This window comes from Balearica regulorum, chromosome 7 (genome assembly GCF_011004875.1).
Source record: "Balearica regulorum gibbericeps isolate bBalReg1 chromosome 7, bBalReg1.pri, whole genome shotgun sequence".
Lineage (NCBI taxonomy): Eukaryota > Metazoa > Chordata > Aves > Gruiformes > Gruidae > Balearica > Balearica regulorum.
Genome location: NC_046190.1, coordinates 40,244,647 through 40,261,444, shown reverse-complemented (window position 1 = coordinate 40,261,444; position 16,798 = coordinate 40,244,647). Strand labels below are relative to the sequence as shown.

Below are 16,798 nucleotides of genomic sequence, written 5' to 3'. Positions count from 1 at the left end.
TTTGTGACTGTACACGTCAGCTATACAAACAGAACTGAACTATCAGAAGTTACAGCTTTGTGATCCACTGGGCTACGGAAACGGCGAGGCATGCCATATGCCACGCTTCCTGGAGACGCTGCGACGAGACCAGACAGATGACAAAGCTGTAACACTTACCCTGGAAAACGTGGTTTCAGCACGGGGCTTTCATTCTCCCCTAAGCACCTGTCAGGACGTCCGAAGAGCAGCTCGTTGAAAGCAGCCAGGGCGCACGACATCTGCCCGCTGCCAGGGGCAGGACTGAGAACACCTCCATCTCGTCCGAGACGTTGAGCCGCGCTTTCCACGCGCCCATGGGGACGTGCAAGCCAGGCAGCCCAGTCGCCCCAGCGAGGGGCCAGCCATTCCAGGGCAGGGCCGTGCCCGTGGGTTTGGGCTTCGTGGCCAGCCGTTTCCCCGGAGCATGCCGCACCATCTGTATCCTCCTGCTCGTTATGAAAAGGCTGCTGGGCGGGGAGAGGTGACGAGCTGCGGAAATGCCAGCGATGCCGCAGGTGTAGGGAGAACAAGCTGCTAAAAGAACCGCTCAGCCCTGAACGCCACGCTGTGCCCACACAATAAACAAGGGCAGTCCCACAGCTCCGCGCTACTCGCTGCAATTACTTTACAGTGTGCTTACTCCTGAGAGCAGGATTTTGGCACACAGGTCGTCTGTGTAAGGAACATTAAGTCTTTAAGGTTAAAGACCGTTCTTTTCCCCAAAAAGTCAGTCGTGAAACTGGTCAGAAATAACTGCTTTCTGTCAATGAGGTCTGTGAACAGGAGGACACTGCCCAGCACGTAGAGGACTTCACGCCTCTCGCAACGTCATGAGCAGAAACGAAGGCAGCATCTCCGTGCTAACCAGCCCAAGAGAGATTGCTGCACACCGAGCCTTGGGTCTTCAGCAGAATTAAGTGCCTTGTTCATTTTTAAGGACAACACGTGCAGAAGTAAAAAAAATTAAGTTTTCTTCTTGTACGTCACCATAAGCTTCTATTAATAAATGGGAGTGTAATTAAAACATCCTCAAACTAGCCTCAAACTCCAGAGAGCATTCAGGCTGAATTTAGGTTTTAAATCCTGGAAATTATTCAATTTCCAAAACAAGAAGCATAGTCAAATAACACAGCCAGTCCATCTTGCAACAGCTAGTACTACTGCGCCTTTCAAAAGCCGACAGCTAATCAACATCGCCTGCGAAACCCATTTTTGACATATTCTCGGACAGTGAATAATGCTGGAAACATCCAGCCTCGCAAAACCTTGTCTGTGGGAGAAAGATTAACACATCACCCACACTATGAAGAAGTGGTAAAAACTGAGATTTTATTAGTAATAAGGATTTTTATGAGTAAAAAGGATTCACGTTACCGGGAGAACGAAAAACGGGGATTAAGTAAGGAGCAACGGAAGGACAAGCTGCCTTACTAACAGGGATCTCAGCAGGACAAATTATTCTGTGCAGCCCTTCTTCATTTTCCAATGGACCCGTCTTGGCTGTTGCAGCCACAAAAGGTGTCATGAAAAATTCGCCACCACATTAAAACTCTGAGTGACAATATTTAGGCTGCCAGCTGCGGGAGCACATTGTGCTGTTGCCCGCTCCTTCGTCAGGCAAAATCTCTGATACGCTGCCGCTGCCTCAACCTTCCTGACCCGCACCATGTAATTGCGCTGAGACTGAATGTAATCGTCCGCATGCGTATGCAAATAATTGTGCTGATCAAGGGACCCGTATCGCAATGCAACGCTTTATCCCGTACCTTTGATATCGACTTGAGATGGTTGAAACCGAGGAGCCGCTGAGACCGCGTTAGAAGTAAAGGACTTCACCTACGCCCTGTGCAAACCCGTCTCCCTGGTGATAGACCGGGAGGATCGCTAATGGGATAGCATCGCTGTTTCATCATAATTACCAAAAACTCTTGTAATTAGTGAAATCACGCCTTTTCTCAGTCTATCATATACCTGGCAGATAAGCCCATGAAAATACGCCTACAACTGTCAAGCAGATAGGATTTGTATTGACAGTCACGGTACGAAGGTCAGCCACAATCTCGCTTATAAAGGTCGTTTTTCCAGCCCAGGGTGGAGGCAAAGGAGAGGGATTATTCTGGAAGTTCAGTAATGCCTCTCTCCTGTCACAGCAATAAACAAAACTCCCATAGACGGCTCACGTCTCACACCTCCCCTCCCTGAAATAATCCCTAAACCACAGGTTTTCACGTTTCCAAGAACACCCTGCCGCACAGGCGCGCTTTGTTACGCGTGGTTTCGGTTGCATTCCTATCCGGACAGATTACCAGTGTGTTCGAAATGCACTAAATACATCTGAAAAATTTACGACGAGGTAAAATAAGAAATAAAAATAAATCAACCAGCAAAAGCCGCCCGAGAGACTTTATGTCAAGATTTCTTATGGTTCTGATTTAAAACCTGGAAAATCCATGTGCAGCCAGAGGGACCCAGACCTCGCATCCCAAATACAAGAAGTAAGGGAGGGCAAGCGGAAAACTATTTCTGGCTGTGAGCGCAATTTTAATTTCTGTCTGAATTATGCTCCAGCTATTAGTACTTTTTCTTCGCTGTGCAGCAACGCTGAAAGCCGATCGGTGGCGGCTGTCTCGGCAGCTTTCCCCCCGGGTGGGACCCGGGCAGAGGACACCCGAAAGTCGGTGAGCGAGGCAGCGGCCCATCCTTCCCGCCAGCTCAACCTTCGGCCTCGCCGGGGGAGGCTGCGGGGCGGCCGCTCTCTCTGAGCATGGGGAAGGCGGCAGCTTTCGGCACAGCCGTGTCGTGCGGGACACGAGTGGGCTGGCGTTATTCGCCGGATGGCGTGGCTAACCTGCGGGACACGCACCTCGCCCACGCATTTGCACCGACGTGGACCGATTCACGGCGGGAGCGTTCATCCTCAGCGCCCGGCAGCGATGGGTTTAACGTCCTTCTGCCAGGCGACGGGCGCGCCCCAAGAGGAGAACGCTGGGTCCGGTCGCGGCACCGAGCAGAAGGCGCCCGGCAGCCGCCGACGCCATCCCCTGAGCCATCGGAGCCCGGGCAGCCCGCGTCTCCCCACGCCGCCTGCCTGCCCCCCCCCCCCCCCACCCGTGGGGAAAGCGGCGATGCCAGGGGTTTAGGGGGAGAGTTTCCTCAGGGAGCGGGACGCGCCCCGCAGCCCCAGCCCGCCAGCCCCGCGGCGCGTCCCTACCGTCTGCTGTCGGCTCGACATGGTGACGGGCGGCGCGGCCGGGCCGCGCCGGGCCGGGGCTATAAGGGCTCCCGCGACACGTAGCGCGTCCCTGGGCCGGCCCCTCTCGCCCTGCGCCCGCCCCCGCCACCGCCTCCTCCGCCCCGGCCCGCAGCGAGGGGAGGCCGGCAACCCCCGGGCGGGGAAGGAGCCGCGCCCCGGCCCGGCGAGGGGCTCTGAGGTGAGGGGCGCAGGGCGGGGTGTCATGGCGGCCCCGAGGGACGGGTCAGCGCTCACGGCTGAGGGGATAAGGCGCAGGGATGAAACCTCCCGGGGCGCTGGCTGAACGACACGAATCTCAAATTCCCTGAAAGTTGCCCGTCGGGGACAAGCTGGCTTCCCACCGACCTGCCCTCAGGGCACGTCTCGCTGCTGGAATGGGGGCGTTTGGCCCAGGCAAAGGTTACTCCAAGGTAAAAGTCATCACAGCCAGGGAAGGATGGGTCCTGCTCCCGGCCAGGAACCACCCCTGCCTTCCAGGAGAGAGAAGAGGAACAGGATCCCACACAAAACAAGTTGAAAAAAATCACTTCCCGAGGATAATAATAAAGTCTAAAAACAAGGAGCGCTGTAGGTTGGCCCCCAACCGTTTGGCCAAAATGCCAATAAAGTTAGAAAGAAACACGCAGGAGTACACAGACACGTAAAGCCCATGCCTGACGGCTTTGCCAAAATTCCTCAATTTTCCACTATTGGAAAAGCTCAAGTCCCAGAACATTGCTGAACCAGAGGACAGGGAACATCCTGGCAGGAGCCCCCCTACATCCTTGGGGTGCCCTGCGAGCCAGTGACAAAGGAAGAAACGTTCCCCCGTGTGTGTGTGTGTGTGTGTAATTCTGCACATCGTGTTATTTGCGTGCAGCTGGGGATGCACGGCCCGATCCAGCATGGCACTCGTCCTCTGACCACTTTGTCCTGATCCCTACCCATCCGTCGGTGAGTCCAGCCCAGGGCTAGGAGGACAGCTGTGCAAGCAGCGCTGCCTCTCCTCTAGGAGGAGATAACTCACTTCTAATCGCGGCCGAAAGAGCAAGCCCACGCTCGGTCCAACATACAGAGCCTGCTTTGGGCGCGGGAGTTGTATGCATCTCCTGGTACCTGTTCATCACATGATCACCGACAGCCGTACACGTCCTTCGCCGTAAAAATACTCGTTTCCCCTCTGCCCTTCATTCTGGCAGAGTTTAAAATGCTGGTGCCCTGAATGAAGCCCCTCGATGGAAAAGGAAGACGATGGTGGGATTTTGCAAAGCTCCCCGAGATAAGTGAGAGAAGGATGCTTAAAGCAGAAAATGGGAAACCCCAAAGGAGAGATGAAAGGAAAGACAGTGGAATAAATGGGGTTCCTCAAATGAGGTCTTGCTGGAGGAAGAACAGGGTCCGGTGTGGGAAAGGAGGAACAGGGATGATGTGGAGGTGCGGGAATGGGGCTGGAAGGAGGCAAGGAGCACCTGTTCACCCAACTCCCGAAGCCAGGCAGCTATTACAGTGTGATCAGCTATCACAGTGTGATCAGCTATCAGCTGAACTAATCCCCAGTGTAATTCCAGTTAAACCCACGGTATTACATTTGGGATTAACTCGGCTAAATAATACCAGGGTCACTTTTTAGCATCTCTCATTTCGTGCCTTTCCTTGGATTGGTTTTTTGATTGTCCACCTGCAGATTAAGTTCCTGCCACACAAACAATATAGCATGTTTGGAAGAACAGGTAAACAAGCCCGAACGCGTTATCCCTTGGAAAAGCACATCCTGGTACAAGGAACCCTCCTGCAACCGTTTCCTAGCCAGGACACAGGCTGTGTCTCGTCCCTTGGAGGACGTTGGGAGGAGGACACGTTAAATGAGTGAAAGCATGAGCTGCTCAGCTCTCACACAAGCACGGTGCCATCCAAGCATTATCCAAGGCTGCTTAGTCTGTTTAGTTGCTGCTCAGAAGTGATTGTATGGCGTGCCCAAAGTGGAGCACCCAGAGTCAGCACCTCATCTTTTATTTGCACAGGGATTTGAGTAAATTTGTTAATGTGAGAGGTTCAGAACCAATCAAATCAATGTTGACCTGGCAGGAAAAGTATGTAAAATCTCAGGGAAAATACAGGTGATTACAGATTAACCATAGTTGTCATCGTATTTGTAGCTCTGCTCTACAGGCGCATAGAAGAGCCTGTTATTATCTCTGATGAGTTAATTATGCATCTTAATTTCTGTAAGTATTATTTTTAGGCTTTTTGTTGTTGTTGTTTAGTTGGATAAAAACATTTAATATTCTCCTTCTGCGGGATGAATTTTAAATTCACATCTTTACACCCTTACCATGTTACCTCTCCTTTGTGTTTCTTCCGTAAAGAAAAAGGATTGAAAACATGCCCGACAGACCAAAGCAAGCAGGGAAATACATTCAGTGAAGAAAGAGGAGCAGCAAGAAGGAGTCTGTGAAAAAGGAAAGGCAGAAAGAGGGGCTTCTCTAACCATAGACCATTAAAAACCATTCTAGCCTGATATACAACTAGTTCCAGGCAGAACATTTTGGAAGGAAAAACAGTTCTTCCTCATTAAAAATGAACAGTAGAAACGTCCATGGAAAGACAGAAAACCTGTGTTACTATGTAACAGAAAAAATGGCATTGAAAGCATGTAACACCTCCATGTTTCCCCTAGATACCCATCAGAGAGTCAGAAAACCAGTCAATGTTATCTCCATTTGTTGCATCATTCTTCATTTCTTACTTCATCAAAGTTCTCTCCCTTCTAGGAATTAAATTGACTGCTCATAACCTGCCTGAGAATCTGAGCAAATAAGAAATATTTTGTGTATAAAAGATCACAGGTTTTTTCCTCCTATTTTCCTAAGCAGAATGCAGAAAATAGTACAACCTTCTGTAACATTAACTTCTAATAATTAAATATATATGGCTATTGCCTCAAGTTTTAATTTGTGTGTGATTTTCAAGAATCAGAAACTAAGCAAAAAAGTAAAAAAAAAAATCTAGTTGCTTACCTCAAGAGACAGGCAAATTAGTGACATTCAATTAATTTTCATTAAAGAACTTCTCGGGCTATTTAACAAGCTGTAAGAGCTCCAGCCTACTGCAGCTGAGGAACGAAACAGCACCACAGCAAAACAGGCAGGGGGTCAAAATCTCTCCAGATGGGAAAAAAGGGCACTTGAGCAGCCCCCCCTGCTTGGTAAAAAGCAGCTTCAGGGATGATTTGGCAACTTTCAGGCCCTATTACATATGCTAAAGGATTACAAGGAGTATTTTTATTTGTGGGTATTCTCACTGTGCTTACAGGATCGGAGACTTTTGTTCTCCTTACCGGAAAGGACAGAAGAAAGTTACGCCCCGGGTATCTACCCTTGTGCACGCAGAACGGGCATTATTCAGCACTCCCTTGGCAAGTCCGTATTGCCCTGACACCCAGATCTCAAAGAGGCAATAAGTCTCCAGACAAAAAGCTTTCTTAAGAGCCCATTGTGCAACCTACTGTTCCGCTAACAGGACCCACAGAGAGCAAAATCTATATATAAACTCCACCAAACGGGCCCGGTGAGCAGCTCCTTGTGAGGCATTTGCTACAGCCATCTTCCCAGTTCAAAATCCACTGCAGCACCTTCCTAATCAAAAATCCCGTCCCAGCATAACCCAGGAAATTACCCCAAAGCGCCAAGATTCACGTGAACGCTTGCAAGCCAGGCACGACCGCTGGTTTCCTCAATACCCATCCTGACACGCCTAGAGTAACAAGTTTACCAACAACAAAATGGCACTCGCAGCCCCCTGCCCACCTGCGACGTGGCGGAGGTGGAAATTAAAACAGGCCACATCCTTTTTGCTCATGGGATGGTATCAACCCCAGAAGTACTGCAGCCTTTGGGCAAGTGTCATGGAAGGAGAAGGGTGTCCCTTGCAGTGTTCGCCAACGTGAAAAAGATTTAAAGGGGGAGGTCACCGTCCCCAGTTTTGCACAACTACATACTCTGGAATTCTTGCACGAGTTCCCTTGCATCGCTGACATCTAGCTGGAAAAGCATCGCCCAAACTAACATCACAACCTCAGGAGAAGGAGCCCAAAGATCAGTTGCACTGTTACTAGTGACACTATTCCCTCCACATCTCCTGCCTGCTCTGCGTCGTACGTGTGGCAAAGCAGGAGCAAAGGGTGGAGGAAGCAGGAAAGATGGCCAAGCTTGAATTTGTGTGCCGTGGAAGCCGAGCTCTCCTGCATGCCAGGGCTATGCTAGCGATCCTCCCTGCACTCAAACTACTCCACCACTGGACTGTCTCTGTTCTGTTCTATTTGCTTTCCTAACATTGGGGAACCTGCAGATGAAGGCTTCAGCGCCTTGCTTAGTTTTTCAAGGAGACAAAGTTGTCATCTTCAGCACTGTTTCTTCTCAGCTTCTCCAGCTTTGTTCGGATGATGTTTTCCTACGTGATCAGCAAAGCACCTGCACTTCCATGCTCCCCCAGTCCACAGCCGCCACAGCATTACTCTGCGAGTTCACTCACCGCCAGCAAGCGGTGAGGAAGAGACTCTACAGAGGACAAACAGCCTAAAGACAGCTCTCAGGAGGGAGCCCACGGGGGAAATCAGTGGAGAAACACCTAAGAAAGGCAGACCCAGGCTCAGCAGCTTTCGGCTGTACACAGACAACAAAGTCCCAGGGGAGGCTGTCACCCCAGTTAATGGGGCATCCTTCAGTCACCGGGAGTCTAACAAATCCTGCTCATCAAATACCGAATGCATTAAGATCAGTACCTTTGAAAAATCAAATATTCCACAAATTAACATACGTAATACCTTTGGCATCACTCCGCAAAGATACCAGCTCTGATACCGAACTGCCCCAACAAGCAGTTCCAGCTTATCGACGTCACCTTTCACCCATCGCTTTTCACAAATAGTTTTGAATCCCATGTGTAAGTCAAGCCTGGATCTGCAGCCCTAGAACCTCGCTCACAAAATATCAAATCAGAAAGTTTTATAAACTACAAAAGCAAAGCACAGTATGCTGGAAGCACCAGAGATACGGGCTGGTAGGGCACTAGCTGCTGGCATAAGCAATTTGGCCTTTCAACGAGAGCAGGAAACATTATTTTTTCCTCTCCTTGTTCTATAACTCAAACACATGGGATCATCCCCAACTTTTGGAAAGCTGTTGGGAGATATACAAAAGCTCCAGATAGTGACAACAAATCAGCCACAGAAGCCTTCAGTGTTGGCAACACCCACTGCTGTCGGGGACTGCTACAGCCAGCCAGAAACTGTAAGCTCAAAACAAGTTTTGCCAAGATTCCACAATGGGAGACGAACGAGCCCAAGCCAGGAACAACCTTTGCACTAACTTGGGTCTTTGCACCTTTCAAGCACCATCCAGAAGTCAGGAAAAAAAAAAAGACTGCTCTCATTTTAGAATAAATAGGGGAAGAAGAAGAGAAGAGGAATATCACAGTAATCAGTGTCTTTCAATCAGCTCTCAAACATCTTTGCATCCTTCTGTAGCTCACCACCAGATAGCAGAACAAGGGTGAAGAGAGCTTTTCGCAAGCTGCCATCTTCACAAATACCTCAGCCTCTAATGACAATTTAACAGCTACCTTTTGGTACTCCTCGCAGTTCCCACTGATAGGCACGTGCGCTGCCCTTGTCCGCCTACCCCACTTCTCGTATTGCTTCAGAGCTCACTTTAGACAACCCAGATCTGGGATTTCCAGGTTGGTTTTTTTAATCCCTGTGCCTCGGTGACACAACCACTAATGCTCACCATCAGGCTCATACTTTCCTACACACCCTCTGGACTGTAACTGATAGCTCTTAAGGTTCCCAGTGCAACTGGTCCAGCCACTGGGACGGCATCTCCACACATATGTAGCAAAATCCCCATAATCATTAGGGAAATGGTAATAACAAAAAATGTACACACAGCTGCTCCTTTTATTCTTCTTTTTAGAGTGAACACAAACATTTGCCCTGTCCTCCAAGCACCACTCAACACCCAGATTCTCTAAACTAAGTCCTGACAGAGGGTCCTTGATTTTTCTCACTCACCTCTTTATTCTTATTTCTCTTTTTCCTTATTCTTATTTCTCTTTTTTCCCTTTGCTTGTCTTTAAAAACCTACAGTGCCTTAGAGGTTTCTCTGCCAGCCCTGCAGAGGCCAGAGCAATCTCAGCTCCCTTTTGCAGACAGACGGCATGCTCTCCTTGCGTTTGTACACCTCAACTACAAGAGCAACAATGGTTGATGCAACCGGGACAGGAAAGGATTTCAAACCCAAGCTGGGGCAGATGCGAGGCTCAAACCACGACCTGAATGGCTTGATTGCCCCAGCATGGACGCTGGGCTGTACGTGCAGCTTCACCAAGTGAGCTAGCCCAGAGCTGTTCAAGCAACTGCTTTCACAGCAGAGGAGCTGGTGTTCATCTCAGGACACGGACACGCATGTTGAGGTTTTGAAGACGCAATGCAGAGACGGTGCAGGTGATGGAGCAAAAAGCCCTTGGGCAAACAACGAGAACTGAAAGGGCTTTTATTTGCACGAAGGCTGCTGGCATTGCCTCATCTTTAGGTTGGATCTCAGCAAGACAAGCATAAAATAGATCCCTGCTGGGGCTTGGATGACATTCTACAAGGAAAGGAGTATTTGTCAGGAAAATGGCAGCAGAAATAGCCAGCAATTTCTACCTGACTGACTTTCCACAGCTGGTCAGGGCAGCTTGTAGATCCAAACATGGGGTAGCTGCAGCCAAGGCAAGTCTTTGACGCTGCAGTTTGCTCTACTCATAAAAGTGCACTGTTTTCTTTGCACTCACCTTGAATGATGAATTAGCAACAATCAACTTTACAAATCTCTTTGGAAGCAAGGCAAGGGTTCACATCATTTTGTGGTGTGTCATATTGCAGTAAAGATATTTATTTATTGTGTGTAATCTTCTGCTATAGATCCATTGCCTTTGCCCTATGTGATTTCTCGTCCCTATCACAGACTTTGGCCCATATCCCTACCTTGTCCCCTTTGCAATACTGGAATAAAGATGTCAGTTCCTGAAATTATCCCAAAGACTCATTTTCGCAGACTCGCTTTCCCTATAGACGGCTGGAATCTGGGAGCACAGACAAGGAGATTAAAAGCCACTTATGTTTTCTTCCAAGAAGAGACCACATATGTTCCAAGCCACATATGTCTTCTTTCTGCACAGGTTAGCACATAGAGAAAGAAGAGACTTTTCTTTATTTGCTCACCCTGCTTTGTCGCGATAACGTGACTTACACTGCTTCCCTTGTCTTTCCATTCGGGTTTCCACAGGCATCTGTGGAGCTGTTGGCTCATACCTCAGCCCATCTCCGAGGCACTGGAAGTAGTGCAGACCACAGCGGACACTTCCATTCTCCTCCTACACAAAGGCCACCCTCTGCTCAGCTTTTCTGAAGCTTCTACATCCATTTAGCCACCCACCCATTATGCCTCCCTGACTTGAAGGCAAACCTTCTTTCCCACCAGTCTCCAGTAACCTTCTCTCACCCCAAGTCCAACATCATGCATAGCCACAGCAAGCCAGCAGGTCTTTTTGTGCTGGCCTACTGTTCTATGGCATCATCAGAGAAAACCAAGTTTGGGGTGCTGGGGGCACCTGGCAGCAAACAGGTAACCTGGTCAGTCAGACCGAACTGCTTCAGAAGAACCCCAGGACGTGCAGAAAAGCCTCTTTCTCAAAATGGGTTAACAGCCTTTTAACTTTCAGCAGGATCAAATGTCAGTTGGCATTCATACAACAAAAATGACAGCGAACTAAGTGGCCTCAGTAACCATGCTACATTTAAAAACAACCTGAAAGCTCTCCATCATCGTATGGGATGGAAATAGTTTCCCATTTACCATGAAAGCCACCTCCTGTTTAGTTTTCTGATATGAAGGCTGCACACAAGAGCTCAAGAAGTAGGTCACATGAGCCTCTGCAGTTCATTTTGTCTTGCCTCATTCAGCTGGAAGCCTGCGGCTCAAAGCACCACCTCCAGATCTGGCTTTTACACCCATCTTGTGCCCCATCCCAAAAGCTGGTTTGAATCAGCAGATGCAGCACCTTCTGGGGGGGAAAAAAAACCAAAAACCCACCCACAAACAAAACAAAAAAACTGAAAAGGACTTTAACTTATCAATAACCCGTTTGATTTACCACCTCTTTCCTATCTGACCAGGGACATAGGGCACAGGGGGCACAGGATAGTCAGATCGTGTCACACTGGGAGCGACGTTCACTTCCAGTTTTGCACGGCGAGGTTTTACAGGCAGAAAGCATGGACACAGATAAAGGGAAGACCCGCTGCATGGCAACACAGGGGTATCCATCTCGCCTGACCTCAGCCCAGAAGAAGAAAGGCAAAGGGGGAACCTTCCGCAATCAGCTGTTGAGGCGCTGGTAAACAATCCCCGAGGAGCTTAGCTCTAAACCCAAAGGTCCAGGCTGGTGGATTCAGGGCAGAGCCTGCATTCCCTGCAGAGGAAAGACATGCCATTCTTTGCCGCACAAAGGCCTACGAGGGCTGAAGAACAGCCCTGTAATTCTGGGTTATGTGAAATGAAATCCGAACCCCAAAGGCTTTCCTGCAGAGCCAAGCCACAGCAGGACTTTGCATATGCTTCATGCTTGAGAGGGCTGGAAACGCAAGGCCCCAGGCACTGGGTTTTATACGGCAGTACTGGATCATAAGAGCAGCAAACATGCAGGCAAACAGAGAAATGCGGAATATAATTAGTAACCCACTTTCTATTATAAACAAATTTGTTACATGCAAATCCATGCACAAGAAATGACCTGTGACACCTGGTGAAAACGTTCTGTAGCAGATGATGGGAGGCAGAGCACAAATCTCCCCAGTGCCACAGAAAACAGCCCTCAACCAACCAAATAAATATAAAAACCTTGCTTGCATAATGATTAACCTTCCCAAGAGGGAAGGTAGGGGAAATCTCACTGCCAGCAAGTGAGCCATAAGTAAGACCTCACCTGGAAAACCGAGTACAATTGTGGCCATTTACGTTCAAAAGAACTGAAGTGAAACAAGAGCTAGTACACAGAAGAAATAAATCAGGTGAGGAGGAGAGTCAGGAGGAGAGATTAAGAGGGATCGACTTATCAGATCTGGCAAAGCCAAGACTGAAATGAGATGCAAGTTGCATCTTCAAAGGTACCAGGCAGGTTGATGAGCACATGTTGGAAGACAGAATCGGGACACAAAGGCCAAGTATAATGTTACAGGCTGGAAATCAAAAAGACAAAGGTTTTCAAATCTCTCTTTTGGCAGATACACCAGGAACTAGCAGCTTAGGGTTTGGGGCTTTTTAAAATCAATAGGTGGATCCCGTTGTGAAAGACATTCTGTAAATCAGTGGCTGCGGAGGACATGTGACAGCCCACGGTATCTCCTCTGCGGCGTCAGGACAATTGTGGGGTGTCCCTTAGAACCGCCCATTGTCCATCTGACTAAGAGTCATCATTCGTTTCTGTAAGCTGAGCAGTAATGCTTCACATACATTAAATAAAATGCACCTAATGAAAAGCATTAAAATACATAAGCACAACAGAGTGGTCAGAGAGGATTCAGAGCCATTTCCCTGTGCTTTAGCCAGAACTATCCGGCCAAACTACCTCCTCTGTCAGAGGAGACAGGGATTACAGACACACAGCTTGACTTTCATTTCCAGAAAAATACCAGCACAATGATCAAACTCTTTGTATGCAGGAAGAAGCCAGCGCTGAGGTGAGTAATAGCTTGCAATGGCAGCCCAATGCCAATCACACTGCAAACAACCTAGTCTTGCTCTACAGCAGAAATGAAACCTAGGGATGCCAGGCTACGACAAGGGCTAGAAAAACCTCGCGTTGCTGTTTCAGATGACACTGCTAGTGATGCCTACACCCATAAAAGGCAGAGAAAGCAGAGATATAGAACCTGGAAAAACAGATGGAGAAGATAGTTCACCTTGAAGCTGGAAAGAAGTACCCAGCAGTCCTACCAGGGTCAGATCTGAGTCCAGCACCGATCAATACCTGTTCAAAACACAAGGAACAAAGGAAAAAAAAAAAAAAAAAAAATCGGTGTTTACTGAATCTGCAGCTGGCATCACGTGGCAGATGTGCTGAACAATAGGTGAGAATAACAAATACCCTTGACAAACCATCAGCATGATAGAAGATGCCATAGAGGGCAGGGGGATGGAGTAGAAGACCTCTGAAAACTTCTTTCTGCCTTATTTTCCTATAATGTCATGCTTTGAAGCCATGCAACTGATTGTTTAGAAATATTCCCTCTACCATTCATCTCTAATTTATTCTAATGAACCAATTATTCATTTAAAATTACCATAATTAAAAAATACAGGATATTGTAAATTCATAAACATTAGAATACAAAGTTGTTCCAATTTTTACAGGTATTTTTACAGAACCAAAATACTCAGCAAGCAGTAAATAGCCTCTAATAGCAAGAAGAAGGAATACATTATACATGGAGGACAGTGTCTTCTTTGAGAAACCACTGTAGAACATCGGCTGCTGATACTTTTAAATACTGTCAGGAGTGAGGAGGTGGTACGGGTGAAGAGCTCCACACACATTGGCCTGATGCTTACCACCTATCAAGGAAAGAAATGGAATGCTGTTTGGTGGGGTGTGGGGTGTGTGTGAAATAAAAAAAAACCCAAACAAAACCCTAGAAAACTTAAGAAGAATCATTTCGCCCCTTTCCAAGTCAATGGTGCACCCTCACCTTGAATTCTGGTCCAGTAAATATATTTATAGGCGCAGGGTAAAAAGCAAGCCAAAAATAGAAATAGCAATGGTAACAATTAGAAGAACAGAATGATTTCAGCACAAGGAACAAATGAGCAAGATGGGCCTCTCCCACCTGGGGAAAAGAAAATACAAGCCCTAAGTAGCATAGGCAGGATAAAAAGAGATCAAGTGTTCAACTCCTCTCCCAACAAAAATGCTCCAAGGAATCAGATGAACTGCTGGTGTTCAGGAAAACAGGACACAAACAAGATCTGTATCACACAAAATGACTGAACTGCTCAGAACACACACCAAGCTTTAGCATTTGCATATGGTAAACTAACTCCGCTAATCGAGTATGCCAAAGGTATTGCTGTGTTTAAAATCACGTCTCCCTAGAAACACGACTGAATTTCCAGTTTAGCAGGTGGCAGGCTCAAAAGAAATCAAAGGAGCTGGACTTTCACAAAGCCTACAGCATCCGCCACATCCCATCGCAAGGCTGATCTAGTGCTTTGGGTTCAGAAAGCAACAGGACAGCCGTGTGGAAGACAAAATGATTAAGAGCTACATATAAAGCTAAACGCAAACCCACCTTCCTTAACTCAAGAAAACCCTGTAGCCACAAATGGCCGGTAATTCGGAGCGTAGGGGGAAATATTTGCTCTATCCCTACGCGTTTGCTCAGGCACCATGTCCTACCGAAACCAGAGGACACAAGGCTAAAGGACCTTCAGCCTGATCCAGCCTGGTTCCTCTTTCTGGGAGGCATACTTTGCTTCCCAGATCAGCTGGGCACCTTCAAGGATTTGTTATCACATCCAGTGAAGCATTTGAGAGCTAAAGGTCACTACTGTAGAAAAGTGTGCAGAGCTTTTCTGACCCATAAATAAATAAATAATCATCATTCTCATCAGTAATTCAGCTAACTCTCCTTCTTAGTCCTTTAGTCCCTTACCTGAACACCAATTACTTGGTTTTGTTAATTAAACACAGTGAGAGGTGTGCTCAAACCTTTCAACAGAATGTCAAAAAAACAATGCTTGCTTTAAACCCTTTCTCAAAGGGATTCCATTTACAAAAAAATAATAGTAAGTCACCACCACAAAGAGCACATGGTGTCAGACTGAACCTCCTTGCCGCCTCTGTCTTGATTTTAAGTAAAAGTGTCTCTTTAAAGCATTGAGCTAAGTTGGAAAAAAAGCTGTAAATGCAGGTTAATCTATATATAATCTTCATTTTTCCACTTCTGGAAGCAAACAAGGGAGGGGAAAAAAAGCCGTACAGCCTTTACAAACATCTACCTGTATCAGATCAGGAAGCAGAACCTAGCTCTGGCCTGGCATATATTTCACAGTCAATGAAAACCCTCTTCAAAAACTTTCTCAACATCAGAAACAAAACAATTTAGAAATAGTTTTCTACTTACTGGACCACAAATCCTGAGAAATCAGGCAAAAAACCAGCACTCAAGCTGAACTGGATACACAGGAGCTGCTCAGTCTTTGTGACGAAGATGAATTTGAAGGTGGCAGCATATTAAAGACAAAACGCACCCACTGGTCAAAGTAACACAAAAACCAGACAGGACTTTTCAAAGAAACCCACTACACCACAACCAAAAGCACCATCACATGACAACATGGGTAGAAAAGCACAACTGGCCTCAAGACAAATAATTCATAGGAGGAAGAAGGGTGGGGGAAAAAAAAGAAGAAAATATGCCCAGAAATCTTAAACAAAGCTATGAGCTCTCCCTGGCTCATCCGCTCCTTGTGCCAGGCATTGGTGGGCTTACCGTTGATTACTGTTTGCATCTGTACGTAATTCTTCTTCTGTTGGTCCAGAACTGACCACCCTTCACAGACCATGGAGGACATGAGACCTTCACTTCAGTCCAGTAAGGTCAGTCCAAAGGATGGCCAGGTTTGAAGTTACTCTCATCAACAGGAGAAATAGTCTGTATTTCTCCTGTATTCTTGCCAAGGCGGCAAGAATTTAACAATTCAAAGATAAACCATTATTTCTGCACATCAGCAACTGCAAACCAACATCCAGCAATACTAAATTCCTTTCGAAAAGTGAAACAATTAACAAAATGGCCATTTCATGTGTTACACATCTAAAAAAAGGGGAGGTGGGGATGGTGGTGGTAGTGTTCTTTCCCTAGAATATTATACATGGTTTTGTATCTTAATTTTAGAGACATTTCACTCCTTTTCCTATAACTGCACAGTTTTGGGAGAGGTGTTTGCTTGTTTTAAACAAACCAGCATGAACTGTTTTCTATTTCAAACTGTCTTGCAGACTAATACTTCTGAAAATGAAGAAACAGCCTTTGATCAAAGATGATGCCATTCTAGTCACAGCCCACTTAGAAAAGTGCTGCATCCTCAGCACATGAGCATGCTGCAGGCAAAGCTTAATTTTTTAAGTACAGGTAATCAGAGAATTAACAAACTAAGTAGCTAATGGATACTTAATAACGAGGATCTATTGCTAAACACCTCCAAGAAATGACAGGTTAGAAAGTATTGCATGATGTACGCTTCTACTTCTTTATCAACAGTGTCAATCTCTTACTGAGAGAGTGATCACGTTTAGAAAAGTAATACTGCAGCCGACTGGACTGCAGGAAAATGTGTGTGTAACCCTCACTCCACTTCAAAATGCAGGACATTTCCAGACATTTTGCATACTATAGCAATAGCTGCAAAAACCTTGTCAGGAAACTCTCACTGTTTTTAAAAC

The 16,798-nt window shown here is 47.0% G+C and overlaps 1 protein-coding gene across 1 annotated transcript in view; it reads right to left on the bottom strand.

Moving 5' to 3' along the window:
- Positions 1 to 16,026, bottom strand: part of PAPSS2 (3'-phosphoadenosine 5'-phosphosulfate synthase 2) — a 43,389-nt gene extending 27,363 nt beyond the window's left edge. Inside the window, 1 exon segment of the mRNA XM_075759038.1 lies at positions 15,846 to 16,026. Within this exon segment, the coding sequence (XP_075615153.1) occupies positions 15,846 to 15,927 (82 nt within the window). The 5' untranslated portion in view covers positions 15,928 to 16,026.
- Between the last annotated feature and the right edge of the window lie 772 nt (positions 16,027 to 16,798).